The 14,182-nt window shown below is 41.2% G+C and overlaps 1 protein-coding gene across 1 annotated transcript in view; it reads left to right on the forward strand.

Moving 5' to 3' along the window:
• The window catches only part of SPATA16 (spermatogenesis associated 16), a gene marked incomplete at its 3' end in the record, with an annotated part of 83,491 nt that overhangs the window by 37,009 nt on the left and 32,300 nt on the right, over nt 1–14,182 (forward strand). Inside the window, 1 exon segment of the mRNA XM_083848104.1 lies at nt 7,136–7,220. Coding sequence (XP_083704230.1) covers nt 7,136–7,220 — 85 coding nt within the window.

Raw genomic sequence — 14,182 nt, forward strand, 5'->3', positions numbered from 1 at the left:
TCCACTGTTGGCCAGGGCATTGCACAGGCAGCGCCCCTGGGCCAGGGGTCAGCAGGGAATTGGGTCTGGTTGCCCCCACACCGAGCCACCCGAGCTGTCCTGTGGGATTCGTGGCCAGCCATGTCCCCAGGGTGACGTTGCAAATGGCACACCTCATAAATTGCGTCTAGGAAAGCAGCTTTGACAAGTGCTAGGATCAGTCAAAGCCCAAAGGAAAGCCCATACTGCCTATTATTTAATTTGACACCAACATATGAGGTTAGCCTCTGTCTAGAACTACTGGCCGTTATTTCTGCACCGCACACATTATTCTTTATCACTTGAGACTGTCCAGGTGTCAAACAACAGTGTACTCTGGCAGGCAGTCACATCAGGGACAGGAGGCAGCCTCCACACCAGTTTTTCCACGATCACTGCCGCCTGCTAGAAGTAAATACAAACACTGACAACAGCACAAGGCACATCCCCAAGCCAGGGAGCATGAGGTGCAAAGAGATACACGAGAGCAGAGCACCAGCTAGAGCGCAGAACAAGCACAGTCCTCGTCCCTCAGAGTCTCATCATATTTCTGTCATCAAGCAATTCATCCCAGTTACCCCATCCCTTCCCAAAACGTCTCTACCATGAAGCTACCACAGCATCAGGGCCTCCACAGCTCCAGTGATCTGTGCAGCATGTCCATGCTCACTGCTGCTTGTTTCGTGCCCAGTCACACCGCATGAGATCTTGCTGTGCTTAGCACCCTGTTGTCTTGAGCATCCCCCACCATTTTAAGAGACCTCTCCTTTCCCCGTGTTTCGCACAGTTTTTCTCAGCTCACATCTGCGGAGCATTCTCTGTGTCCTTACATGGCAGCTGCCCTTAAATAGGAAACATTCGTTATCACGGTACAGCAGTCTTAAGACAATGCAGAAAGTTGTTATCTGCATGCAGCCACCAGACAGATAATGATACTTATAATAAATATATTCTAAATGCAGGTGCCATTTTCCTTGCAGGAAACATTCCTACTTTCTGGCAATGGGCTAATGACCCAGAGACTTCAGACTCATTCGCAGCAAGCATACTCTATCACCAACCTGGAAGGGTTTGGCAGGACAAAAAGTTTTATAGCAGCTTCCCAACATGTTTAAGGTTCACTGGTAAAATGTTTAAAAGTGAGTTTTAGTGAGTTCTGTGCAGGTGTTAGCAATGTTAAGGCATTATACACAGATAGCAGAGGGATTGACACAATTCCTTTTCCCCCATTTGGAGGCAAGGTCATATATAGCTAAATCCTCACATCACTTATTTCCTTACTGCTCAGTATTCTATAGTTCTGTTTCTCTCTCATATAATGGTTTTCATGTATCTCCATAAACCTCAAAATAACAACCTTACATTTATTTAAGACATAGAGATGTTTAAAAAATAACTTCTATTGTTGTCCACTTTTCAAACAGGATAATCGCTTTACAATAACTACTTCCTCCTTATTCCAGCTAAAAACATCATTTTCCCTTTCTAATCCCAGAAAAAGATGAGAAAAAGTCATCCAGAAGAGTTGTTTATTTTCTCCCATAATCTAATACTGAGCCTCAGATACAAGATAGATCTCAAATACCCAGGTGTCTCCATCAGAGATGATCTTAACAGGAATATTAAAGTTCCTGTTAAATTAGAAAGAAGAGGAGCGGTGGGGAAGAACATACACACTTACCACTTCCAAGCAGTAGCTCTGCACACTACCAATGCCACATGGCTCTGGCTGAGGCCTTCTATTAGTACCACTTACTGCAGACCAGGTGAGATCACTTGAAGTAGGGAGCAAAGGCAATTTTCTGCCACTTATCAGCCTCCTGATCTGAGCAGCAATTGGGGCTGAATAGCATAGAAGAGTGAAAGTTACTGTAACATGCATAGGCTGTGATTATTCCTAAGGCTCTGCCGTCTGCAGAGAGCTCCTCTCCCCCTCAGGGTTCCCTTCCTTTCTGAGAAGCTCAGGGGGAGCAATGGAGGCCCAAGGAGCTGACCTTGAGCCTTGCCCTTTTGTTTTTCCACTGTTTACAGTGGTAAACGAGGACACATCTGTTTAGCAACGATGCTAACTTCTTGTCTTCTTTGGAAACGTGACACTTTGGTGCGTTCCAGAACAGCGTCCGCACCATCCATTTTCTTGTCACAGACTTGCATGGCCGCTGCAAAGGATTTGGCTGCACACTCGCTGTTAGTGTCAGCAGCTGTCAGGCAGCAAAAGCCACCTTTGACGCTTTTATTATAAGGCCTATACATTTCTGTAGATGGGCTGAGGAAGACAGTTTGAGATCTGTGGTGTGCTGTTCACTTGCACATATGGAAATATATCTTATTGTTCTGCACCACCAAGTGGCCAGATTGAGCAGATATTGCAAGACACCTTTTGATCCAGTCTTACTACATTAACACAGATGGGTTTGGTAGCGCTGTGTTTGGTTTCTGTAAACAAGAGGTCAATATTTCTGAATATCACTTGAAGTGATTGTGTAGAAAGAGAATGCATGTATCTGTTCTTTGCTGATAGATTTCAATACCAGTATATTTCAGAACTGTAAAAATAAAAGATGGCATTTCATCCAGAAAAAAATGCGTTGCGTGACGTACATGGGAGATATTTTCCCTTTCTTTTGTACCTTGTGTTTCTGGTGCTCTGGAAAGTTCAAAGTTGAACCCTTGAGAGGTACAAATCAGAGTGAGGTCTGTTGCTGGCCAATTTCACCAGTCCAAAGTCTGCACTCAATGGATCAGCAGACCTCAACTGACCTGGTCCACAGCCTCTTACTGCCCAGCTCTTCACAAGTGCCCACATCCCTAGGATCTGTGATTGCAGCAGATGGCAAAAATGCTAATATGGTTGTGCCTATACTATCCTAATCCATATATATTGTATACATCAGCCGTATTTGATAACGTTACACATCACATTTAACACACAATATTGATATAGTAACAGGGCAGGGAGTGGTCCCTCGTTTGGTTTCTGTGAATCCGTTAATGCACTGGGAAATTTCTTTCTTCACGGACTTCAGCTTTCTGCTCTTCCCAAATCCCTTTGGGATTTGAAGTCCGTGAAGAAAGAAATTCCCTTTGGATTTGGGAAGGAAAGGGGAGGGGAAATAATCCTACACATCCTCTGCTGTACACACCATACAGCTCCTTTTAGGTATGGAGTAGCAGTGACGTGTCTAAAGCAACTCAGCTTCATTCTCAAGATATATATTATCCTCATAAACCTTTAATAAGAATGCACTCCCTCAGTATGTTACAGACTTTTGTGTGCTTCATTTGACCTATAATTTTACTTCTAAAATTGACTGTAATTCACAGTGGATGGCTAGTTTAGTCATCACAGATTCCCCTGTTGACCTATATTCAGTGTTTTATCAGTCTGTATTTGGACCACTGTATTCAATGTGCAAGCTGAAATTTCAAACTTTTTTTTTTTTTTTAATAGACAGCAAGCATTTAGCATAGATGAAAGTGTAAGTAATACTGAGCTAACCCAAACAAGAAGAGATTGATACATACACACAAACAGAAAGGGCAAAAATAATCTGAATCACAGAGTTACCTGGGGCAGTGACTATTTCAACTAAATTCTTTAACTGTTCCCTGGAAAATTTCATCAGACATAAGAAGAGAAGCTTCAGAATCAAACAGTTTGAATTTCATCCCTCATTTTTTGATATTTTTGTCTCAGTTTTGGAAAAGCAAATTTCTCTCTTCTTCATTAGCACACTGAAGGAAATGGAAGCATTGCATTTTATAGTGTAAAAAAATATGACAAATGAGTCTATTTTAAAATAAAGAAGAGCCTTCCACATAAAGAATGAAACCTCCAGATAGTCACATGATTGAAGGAAGGATTTTCAGCTTTGCTGAAATGTCATTAGACATACAGACATTTTAAAAAAGAAAAAAATAAAAAAAATAAAAAAAAGCAAGTATGATCAAGATGTCTTCAGATATACACATGCAATAGGCTTTCATTCTGAAGACGGACAAAGAAAAATATGTTAATGAGCCCCATCACTGGCTGAGGACCCTAAACAATAATTTCATAAATAGTATAGTATTTCCTTAAAGAATATTTTACCAAAGTCTTGTTTTCAGAGTGTGGGCTCACACGTCCCTTACTGAAAGTCATTGTGACCTGAATTTCAGTGGGCCAAATGGATAGGTACTCACTGGGACCTGGGGACCAAGTTCTGTGCTTTATGCCTTTGCATAGTTCACTGGGAACCAGGGTTTTCACCTGCCTAGATACCTCAATCAGTCCTTTGGTTTCTGTCTCAGTGTTTAGGTCCCTAAATATTTCCCAATGCCAGCCTTATAACCATATTCAGCCAGCATAATTTCACCTGTGTCAGGGAATTCATAATTCCCTATCTCTTGTGTCACTTTGACTCTAGGAGTCAAGCCTCAGAGACCATTAAAGAAAACCCTCTGACTTAGGCATATTTGGGGTTGGACGTAGGCCATCCACATACAGCCTTAATGCTTATGTTTCTTTTGAAAGTGGAATTTTTTAAGTCCCTCATAAGCCCCGAGGTCGCAGTAGCAAGCATTGGTCCTGACCTGTGTGTGCTCCCTAATGACCGAGGAACTGAGAAGTGAAATTGGGATGGAAGTGCTCGAAAAGCTCAGAGCGTTTTTATGTATGTGTCTTGCTGTTCATGGTGTAATGCATGGTGGTACAAGAGAAATCCAGCAGGGATAAAAGCAGATGTTTAAAAACTAAACACGAATGCCTGAAATGTAAGTGTAATTCTGATTATTTAAATAAGAGCAAATTAAGAAGGAAGAATAAAGAGGAAAGGCATTTGTCTGAAGTGCAGCAGTACCTAGAGACCTCTGCCATGATCAGAGTGACATTGTGCTGAGCACGCTACGAAGAATTAGTAAGAGAGAGCTTGTGCCAGGAGGTCTCGCACACCAAATAGGCAAATCAGTCAAATATGATTGTCTTCATTTTACAGATGACACTGGGAAACAGAAAGATGAAGTGACTTGTCTAGGAATTGATTCCAGATTTTTCCAGAGCTCTGCTGACACCTCCATTGAAAGTGGTACCAAGCTGGGGAAATAAATCACTATTACCACAGAGGAGTGGGAGCTCACAAACTGAGCCTTGTGGTGTCCTGTCAGCAGGATGTCACCAGACCACGGCCTGCAGTACGGGTAGCAAATTACACGGCGAGTGTCTGCATCCAGCTGGTTGCATTCAACCCATGGCAGCACTACTGCAGTGTGAGACGGTGATACTCAGGGTTAAGGATTTGCCAGTTTTAATCTCTCAAATGACAACAGTTTTGGGAGCAATAAATCTATAGGATACCAATTTGTAAATGACTGTTTGCTAAAGTCATTTCACTCCAAAAAATACCAGGCTCTAGTACTTCAGAATTGCTCTAAATTTAGATTGAAAGTCCTATCTTTCCTACAAGGCAGCCACAGGAGGCCACCACCACTCTCATACACTGCTAGAGACCATGGTACCAGTGAACGCCACTGTCACAGGAGCTGGAACCTTTGTAGACCACCTCTAGTAGACCACGGGCACAATAATACAAAGTAACTTGACAGATTCGTTCAAAGTCTTCCTCCCTTTTTGTGCTATGTGCTTATTTCCCTGTTGGGTCTCAGGAGACAGTGGGCAGCTCTTCAAAACCTGACAGTGGGTTGGGCACATAGTGCTGGGCACTTCACTCACCTTCTCTATTTCATCCATAGGATACTTGTATGTCATCCCTGGGATTAGGAATTCTCCTCTGTTTGGAGGCAGTGAGAGTTTTGCCAGCAATTTCCAGAGCAATGAGGACTTCATCCTTTGTTCACCCTGTGCCGGCTGGGCTAACAATGTTCAATTAGAAACCGCTCTTTGTTCTAGTGCAATCAGGAGGATTTTTGCCAGTGATTTGAATGAGCGTTGGATAAGGCTTATGGCTAAATCCAGTCCTTATGCAGAAATCCATGGATCCTACTCAATTGCTTTTCTCCCAGTGAAATTAATGGGAGCTGTACACTAACATCTAAGGAAGATTTAGTTCCTGTTTGTAACAATATGTTACCCCCTGATACTGGGCCTGCTTTGAAATGTTTATTGTTAAATCCGTGTATTTTTGGTTATATCTCATTAAGAACATAATACAGACTTGGAAAGTACATTCTGAAAGGGTATTACAACAGGATTGGGATTACTGTTTGTGAGATACTTTTAACTAGGGGGAAATTTCAAATTCAATTTACAGTAATGTCAAAGCACAATTAATATATAGGCAATGATAAGGGGAACATGCAGAAGTACACATTGATAGCACTACATCAACAAATAAACTTTCAGTGCTAGTAATTAGGTACACAAGATTATTATATGTTTAATTGACTAAAGTGACAATTTGGAATTACATCTAGTCACATTTAATTGGATTTGGAATCTCTAGAGGAATGGGAACGAAGAGCAGTGTAGAGAGGCAGCCATAAAAGCAAACTGATTTTCTGAAGTCTGTTAAGACTCTGCATTAATATCCATTGCACAATGGTTTTTAATATCCCTCAGTTTAGAAAAAGTAATGCAATGATTGCAACAGACAGTGGGAGTACTAAAGCATACTCAATTATGTAGCAAGATAGCTGATTACTTTGGGTTTGGGGTTTTTCTTTAGATAAAATTTAATCAGAGGTGAACTAAGTCTGAATTTGCCGGAGACACTGATATCCTCAGACTGTCAAGCTATGAGGTGTTATACGTGTTGATGCTATTGTATAAAAAATGTACTTGCATATAAGAAATTTCACCCACAAATACTTTAAAGAAAAAAAAAAAAGAAAAAAAAAAAAGAAAAGCCAGACTACAGCATTGTTGAGCAGTCATTAAATAGTTGCTCAGAGTAAAATATGGAAAAAAGATTTTAAAAGTGCAGGGTTGTTCGCTTGCAGATAGTTTAGCTATCTCAAAATGCTTACTAATGATTGTTTTAAAGTTGGACAAAGTCTGAGAGTTATCTGTAATCTTTTGATACAAACTTCATGTTACACTCTTTTAATGTTATCTCCTTTAAATATTGCTATATACATCCTTCTCTCCTTATACATTCATTTATTCTGCTTTTGTCATCAGGAGCGCCATGATTGCTGACTATATGTACTGGCTGACAGGAGGCACTGAACAGCATATAAGCAAGCTCATCAAACTGTATTGGCAGGTAAAAATTGATAGCCCAATGAGGAGGGAGGTGCCCATCTCACTATTAAGACCAAAATGAAGGATTACTGCTTAAAAGACTGCCGACAAAGGTAGCTCTTGGGCATATCAATCAACAGGACACTATATAGTACTACCGTATTTATAATGAAGTAGATTTTCTTGTACTAATTTTAAGGGCAAAATTCAAGGTTGTTAACCCTTGGCTCATACTTCAATTTTATGGACTGCTATAAAATTTAATTCTGGATACTGTATGGTCCCCAAAGCTATTTTTTGTGAAGTCTTCCTACCTTAGTGACACTTTCCTTTTGCAATTTGCATGATACTAATCCTCTGACACCTTTCCAAACTCTTCAACCGGAAGGAGAGGAAAAAATGACTGTAACAAATGGTCTCAGAGAAACCTAAAGTGCTCTGTGAAGGATAGCTAGGTACAACCCCAGTTCTACAAAGATTACTTATGTGGGGAGTAGACCATTGACTTCAATGAGACTTGTCTCTTGAGTGATACTTACTTGATATAGCAGTTCAGCCACATCAGCACAAATTTAAGTTTAAGGGTACCCCCCTCAGCTCTGAGGTGAGCTCCCACACACCTGGAGGTAAATGGATGCTAAATACTCCGCTGTCTGTGCCTTGTTGCTGCAGGAGCTTGTCAGTGCCGGTGGTGTCCCAGCCTTTGAGGTCTGCAACAGTGGAAGACCTGTCAGCCTCACAGGGAGGACCTGGCCCAGCCTTACGGCAGCGCAGGCCCAGCCTCGTGGCAGTGCGGGCAGGCACCCACAAAAACACACACAGTCTCAGACCAAGGCAATCTGTGGGCTGTCCGTAACTCTCTGGGGGGTTCCCTGTCCTCACAGCCCCGCGTGCCTCGCCTCAGAGCCAGTTCAGCCTTGTACAGCCTTCCTCCACCTCACCGTGGCCCTGCCCTCAAGGGTGGCTCTCGAGGCATGGTTTCACAGGCTGCTTCCTGTGACTGGGTGGAGGCCAGGTGCAAGTTACTTTGGTGACAGGGCAAAAATGGTTAATGCCCCTTGGGATAAAACTTCAGTCTGATTCTGATCCCATTTGTTTGGTGTTTATTCTGTGGGAACATCTATGACAACAAAAGGGCCAGTCCTTGTACTTTATGTGAAGTGGTGCAAAATACATCTGGCATAAGCCGGGGTAATAAAGATCAGAATCTGATCTTTTACCTTCAATCACATGGTAAAGTCTTCCTTTTTAAAACTATTATTAGTTGCATTCTTATTGGTAAAATGGAATAAATCTCAGTCTTGGGAGCTGCTGAATTTCAGTACTGCTGTGAGTGCAAAGTGCATCTCATTCAGAGAATTACCCACTGGGCTAGTGTTTGCAGTGCCTGTGAACTTTCTTATATGCTTTCCAGCAGAGAATTTCTTCTGTACAGAACAGTTTGATTTTTTCCCCACTGGGTCAGACTCGTTTAAAATCTTGAGTTCACAAACAGGTTTTATGAAAGGGTCATTTCTTCGAATGGAATATCTTTTTTTGTCTCTTAACACCAGTATCCATTGACTCCTCTTCTTGATGTCATGGACATGAAGCTTCAAAGAACAAGCCTTTAAAGAAGAAGCTGTCATAGCTGTCCTCTCCCCCAGGGGTTCAGTCTGTCCTGCTAGGTAACAGGGCCAAAAAAATGGCATGAAGGGCAAGACTCATCACAGTACCTCCTCGCAGAGTGTAAACCAGAAGCTGTGGTTGGGCTAAGATGGGAATGAACCACACCAAAGTGGGGCGACTGAATCGCTTCCAGCCATTAACATCATCTTACAGACAGCAAGGGCCAAAGGATTTTGGCAGTGATAGGGCTCTGGTTCATCTCTGCTTTAGTCCCCAGCTTACTGCTCATTTCTGATCCTGATGGAGACTTCATGCATGGGCCTCCCTGGACCACCACGGTACTGAGAGGCACCACCACACTGCCTGTGCCGGTGTTACCACTTCTCCACCTTTTGCCTGAACCTGAGCTGCTGTCATCTTTGGCTACAGAAGCTTTGAAATGTCAGTTGCGATCTAACCTTTTGTGTGATCTCCCACCGTGCTTGATTTTCACTGGGAAACAGAGATTGCTCCACAATTTTGTGCCTTTTGTGCGTATGCTTTAGCGTGGGCTAGGCTAAGGATTCAGCAATATCTATATGCTGACACACACGCAGTATAGGCAGCTGGGTGCCCAGTACCGCTCCCACTCAAGTTAATAGCTAGCACTTAAGAAACACTGTTCGTGAAGATATATCCCCAGCACCAGTAGCAACCTTCTCCTTCCTGAGCTGATGAATTCTCTGCATTCAGCATCAGGGGTGACTTCAATGACATTAGTACACACAGCAACAATTATGCAGTATGATGTAGCACGTGACACTGCACTGGGACTTTCCACCACAGAGAGACCAAGCAGAGGTAACATAATCTTTTTTATTAATATTCTCTCTATTTCATGTTGTAAAGCTGAAAATAACTTGTCACGACTATACATGCTCATGTGCCTTTGTAACCAAAGCAACAGCTATTGATGCACGCTTTTCTTGCTAACTACTCCTCTGCCCCAGAGCTCACTCACATTAGCTAACAACTGTGAGCAAAATTTTCTGAGGAGGAAGGAAATAGATGGTGAACAGGACCGTTTGTTTTTTTGCTTTTCCAAAGGAAGATTTTTAGAAGAGATTTGTCACTCTGTGCTTTGATCAATTGGTCATATATATAATCTTCTGGTGTGTCATCGACTACTTTTGTTTCTTCATTATTTTTTTCATTGCTGGAAAAGGCTTTTCCTCCTCACAGCCTGCCTTCTACTTCTTTCATAGCTTCAAAACATCATACAGACCATTCAAATCCTTCAACTGACTTCTTTTTTGCAAAGACTTCAGGCCCTTAATTCACATCTGTGAAGTTCTTTATTATTTATCCTACTTCTAAATCACTGTTTTTCTCTCTTGATCTATTTCTCATGCTCAGAGCAGTCTTTATCTTGTATCTCCTTTGGTTTACTTCTCCTGATTTTGGTTTTATACTTTCCTTTGAACTCCTTCAATCCCTGACATCAACTGCCAAGAGCCCTATTTCTTCAATGCTCTTCTTAAAGAATCCCCAAATCTCTCCCCTCCTCATTATTAACTCTTACGCATTTCTTCTTCAGCAGTGATCTGTTCCCTGTGACTGTGTACCTCCTCTTAGACACACCACAAGGCTTGTACTGTCAGATTTTTAAGGCCAGATGGGCTCGCGTTGATGAATTATCTGACTTTCTGCATAAAAACGCCACAGAATTTTACCCAACCTTCATGCATCAGTGCCAAGAGAGGCGAAGCTGAGGCTGTTTTGGAGAACATTATCAAATCCTCATTTAAATAGTTTAATAACAGAAGATTTACCACATCCCTTCTAAAAGGTGATTTATTACATGGATGGCGCCTGTTTCCCCCCGCCCCGTTTCTCCTCCCAAAACTGGGATCTTATTCGTCCAGTCCACACTTCCAGCAATTTACTTTACACAGTCATCTCTGAAAGCTTAAAGATCCTCTAGTACTTGTTATCTGCTCCTTGTATATGTACCTATGGATCATGATCAAGGCAACTTTAAATATTATTTTTGATTAGCTTTCTTTGATTATCCCCTTTAAAGTAAATCATCTATTTCTGGAATTTCTGTACAGTGATATGTAATACCTAATGCCCTGTGTTGTTTTTGAATATTAATACTTGCCTTCCATTCTGCTCTGAGATAAAGGTATAATGCTAATGAGAGCTGAAAAACTAATTTGCAATGTATAATATCATTCAGTAAGCTAGACCTTTTCTCTGTTGAGTAAGTATCTTTTAAAATATTTCATTCCATGGATTGAAAATATACATTCCAAGTTAACATATAATCAGGTGGATGGACTTTTGTTCACAATCCACTATGGAATATGCACTGGATGATTTGTGTATTGGCTCTTAGATTAAAAATACTGAATTAAATAGAATTCGTTGCATGAAATAATAATGTGAAAGTTATTAAATGTATTATGGTAGATATTTGCAGTGGTAGCAGCAAGACAAAGTTTAAACCTACTTATTATTACTGTCAGGCAAGCTTCCTAGCATTTATTGTTGGCAATGATATTTCTCAGCTGGAACAGCAAAACAAACAATAGACTTGAGATATTTCATTCCAAAGAAAGCGTCCGTCTCCAAACTGTCCAGTTTTATTCACACCTTTGTAAACTATTTCCACTGGCTAAAAACTGTGTGATATACCCCGAATGTTTCATTCCACAAGTAAAGATATATCACTGTATACTGCAATGTCACCAAATGCCTAACATTGTCAGACACAAATTTTGCAAACATCTTGGAAGTCACAGCCTAATTTCACCAATATATGATGCAGACATCTTAGGATAATGTGAATATATTGCACGGCTTATGTACATCTCAGGCCAAACACGTTAGCACGCTGCAAATGTAATTGCTTTTGTTATTCCGTTGTGAAAAACGTGTGGCCCATTTGACACTCAAGGTCCATATCTTGCATCCACTATGCCCTTACACCCAAAGTCATTCCCACCCACCCAGAGTCTTACACTAACTGCTGTTGCACCAGCAGTGCATATGTTGAAGGAACTACTGAACCTCAAGATGACATTTCAAACTTCCAAGCTCGTATCTGTACACCTCTATAACCATTTAAACTAAAAGCTTTAATTCCCTGATGTAGCCTATGTGTATTCACTACAGTGCAAAATGGAGACCTTTAATTTGCATTGCAGTGAACTGGGCTTTTAGCTTTAAAGATATCCAGGCCAACCCTAGCGTTTCGGCCAAGATTGCAGCCATCATAGAGCTGCTCTTAGTACATTGACAAGACTGGACCTGTGCCTGCTGCACAGGGTGCCAACAGACTTGTGTTCCTGAGAATATTTCTGTCAGTTAAACTCAACGTCACAGAGAAAGCTTCCAGTAGCACAAGCAATGGCTGACACGGAGGTTTGGGTACTCAGACATTTGTCTTGCTCTCATCAGGTACTTCCAGTTCAAAAACCTGGGCTGCTGCAAGCACAGAGCAATTCGCAGATCACACAAGAAAGCAAATGATAAAGAAAGCACCCAGCCCTGCAGGGTGGCTGAACACCTACACTGCAGCGATGAACGCTGTCAACTTCTTTAGAGCTCAGCTTTATCTCACACCTTGCAGGGTGACAAACCCAGGCAAGAACATTAAAAGAAGAAAGCTCTCAGCAGCCAGAACATCCTCCGCAGCCTCAGCCGGTGACGAGGCCCGTGAGCCATCCTGCATGCTCGCGCTTGACCCGTGTCTGCGATGGAGCATCAGGTTTCCAGGCTGGCAAAGGCACGGATGTTTTGCAGTCCTGCTAGTGGGATGACTGATAGGAGCTGACAGGCAGCCTCTCTGGGCAGCCTGGCCATCATATCACTGAGAATATGCCTTTTTCATTCATTCTTGAGGCTATCTCAGCAGATCATGCTGTGCCACATTTCACTGCAGAAAAGTCCCTCCTTTAATCAAATCTGGGGAAATCTGGGGGAAAATCCCACTGAGTTCAATGACTATGATGTATACAGGCAGAATTAAGTGTCTAATATCTGTAAATCCTTATTGTCTCAGAGGTTTGTGCAGTTTGTTGCTGCTTTATGAATTAATTCTGAATTTTCTCACAATAACATTTCTCTTTATAAAAAATAACAAGTGGTACTCCCTCTTCTGTATCAGTGGCCGTTTTGAAGGACAACACTTGCCTTGAATCACCAAGCTTGACATTTTCTGGCAGAAAATCAGGATGTAATGATTTTCTTCATCTAGCACATTTGAAGAAAAAAAAAAGAAAAAAAAAAAAAAAGAGTTTGGCTCATAAACAGAAAGATCAAAAGATCAGTTCATTCCTAAGACGCTGCACTGGTGTCCAGACTATCCAAGTGCATCTACTGACCACTTTCATGGATTCCCTTTGTTCTCTTTGTATCATGGCTGAATCAACCTGCTAAAATTAAAATTGTTAGCATTTTTCAGCGAAGAAAAGGTCTTCATCCTATGCATGCCATTGCAGGGATTCAGGCCTTTCTGGCTTTCAAACATGCTGTTTGTAAGACATTACTCCCAGGCTGTAAAAAGCAGCTTCATTCTACTCTTAGGTACACAAGTTAAAATATGGAGCAATTGAAAACTAGATTGATAAGGCAAATAACATAAGAGAGAGTTTCTATCATGTTGATACAGATTTGAGAGCTTTCTATTGCTTTTGTTATTGCTGATATTTCCATTCCAGGAACAATTGTACCTGTATAAAACCGAGGAATTTAACATTTTTCTTGTATTCTTTCTTCTTTAATAATATCTACCTCCATATATTTTCTACCTACTTCTATTTTTCTAGTACCAGATCATTGAAGGTAGAATAACTGTTGCTTGCATCATACTTATATTTACAAGCTAAGAGAATTTACTAGTTTAAATGTCACAATTATTAAAACAGATGGATTAATTGTCTCTAATTTCAGGAAAGGTGGATTTATTTAATACCAGCTGAATGTAATAGGAAGCACATACCTTGCTCATAGTTGGTAGCTGTAGAAATCCCAATATGAAGCAAAATATCAACCAATTAGAGCTTTAACTATTAACAGAGGGCCATAAATTGTGCCTCAGAGAGGTTCAACAAGAACAGCCTGGCCAACAAAGCTCCATGCCATTTAAAAAACCCATGGGGCAGCTCAAAAGTAGCGTGCATATCTGACAAGCACAATTCTCTATTCATTCTAGTTTTTCCTAGGTTGCAAAGCAGACCTAAGATTTACAAAAGAAACCTGAGAAATCAGCATAGAAAACCAACCATTTTGAGCTGTTCTCAGGCCCTTATTGTTCCCTCAGGTTGCAAAGGTCCTTAAGAAGTTACACATTCATTATCCTCTTCCCTTTCTTTTTACCATATCTCCTTT

Source organism: Anser anser (assembly GCF_964211835.1).
Source record: "Anser anser genome assembly, chromosome: 9".
NCBI classification, from domain to species: Eukaryota; Metazoa; Chordata; class Aves; order Anseriformes; family Anatidae; genus Anser; species Anser anser.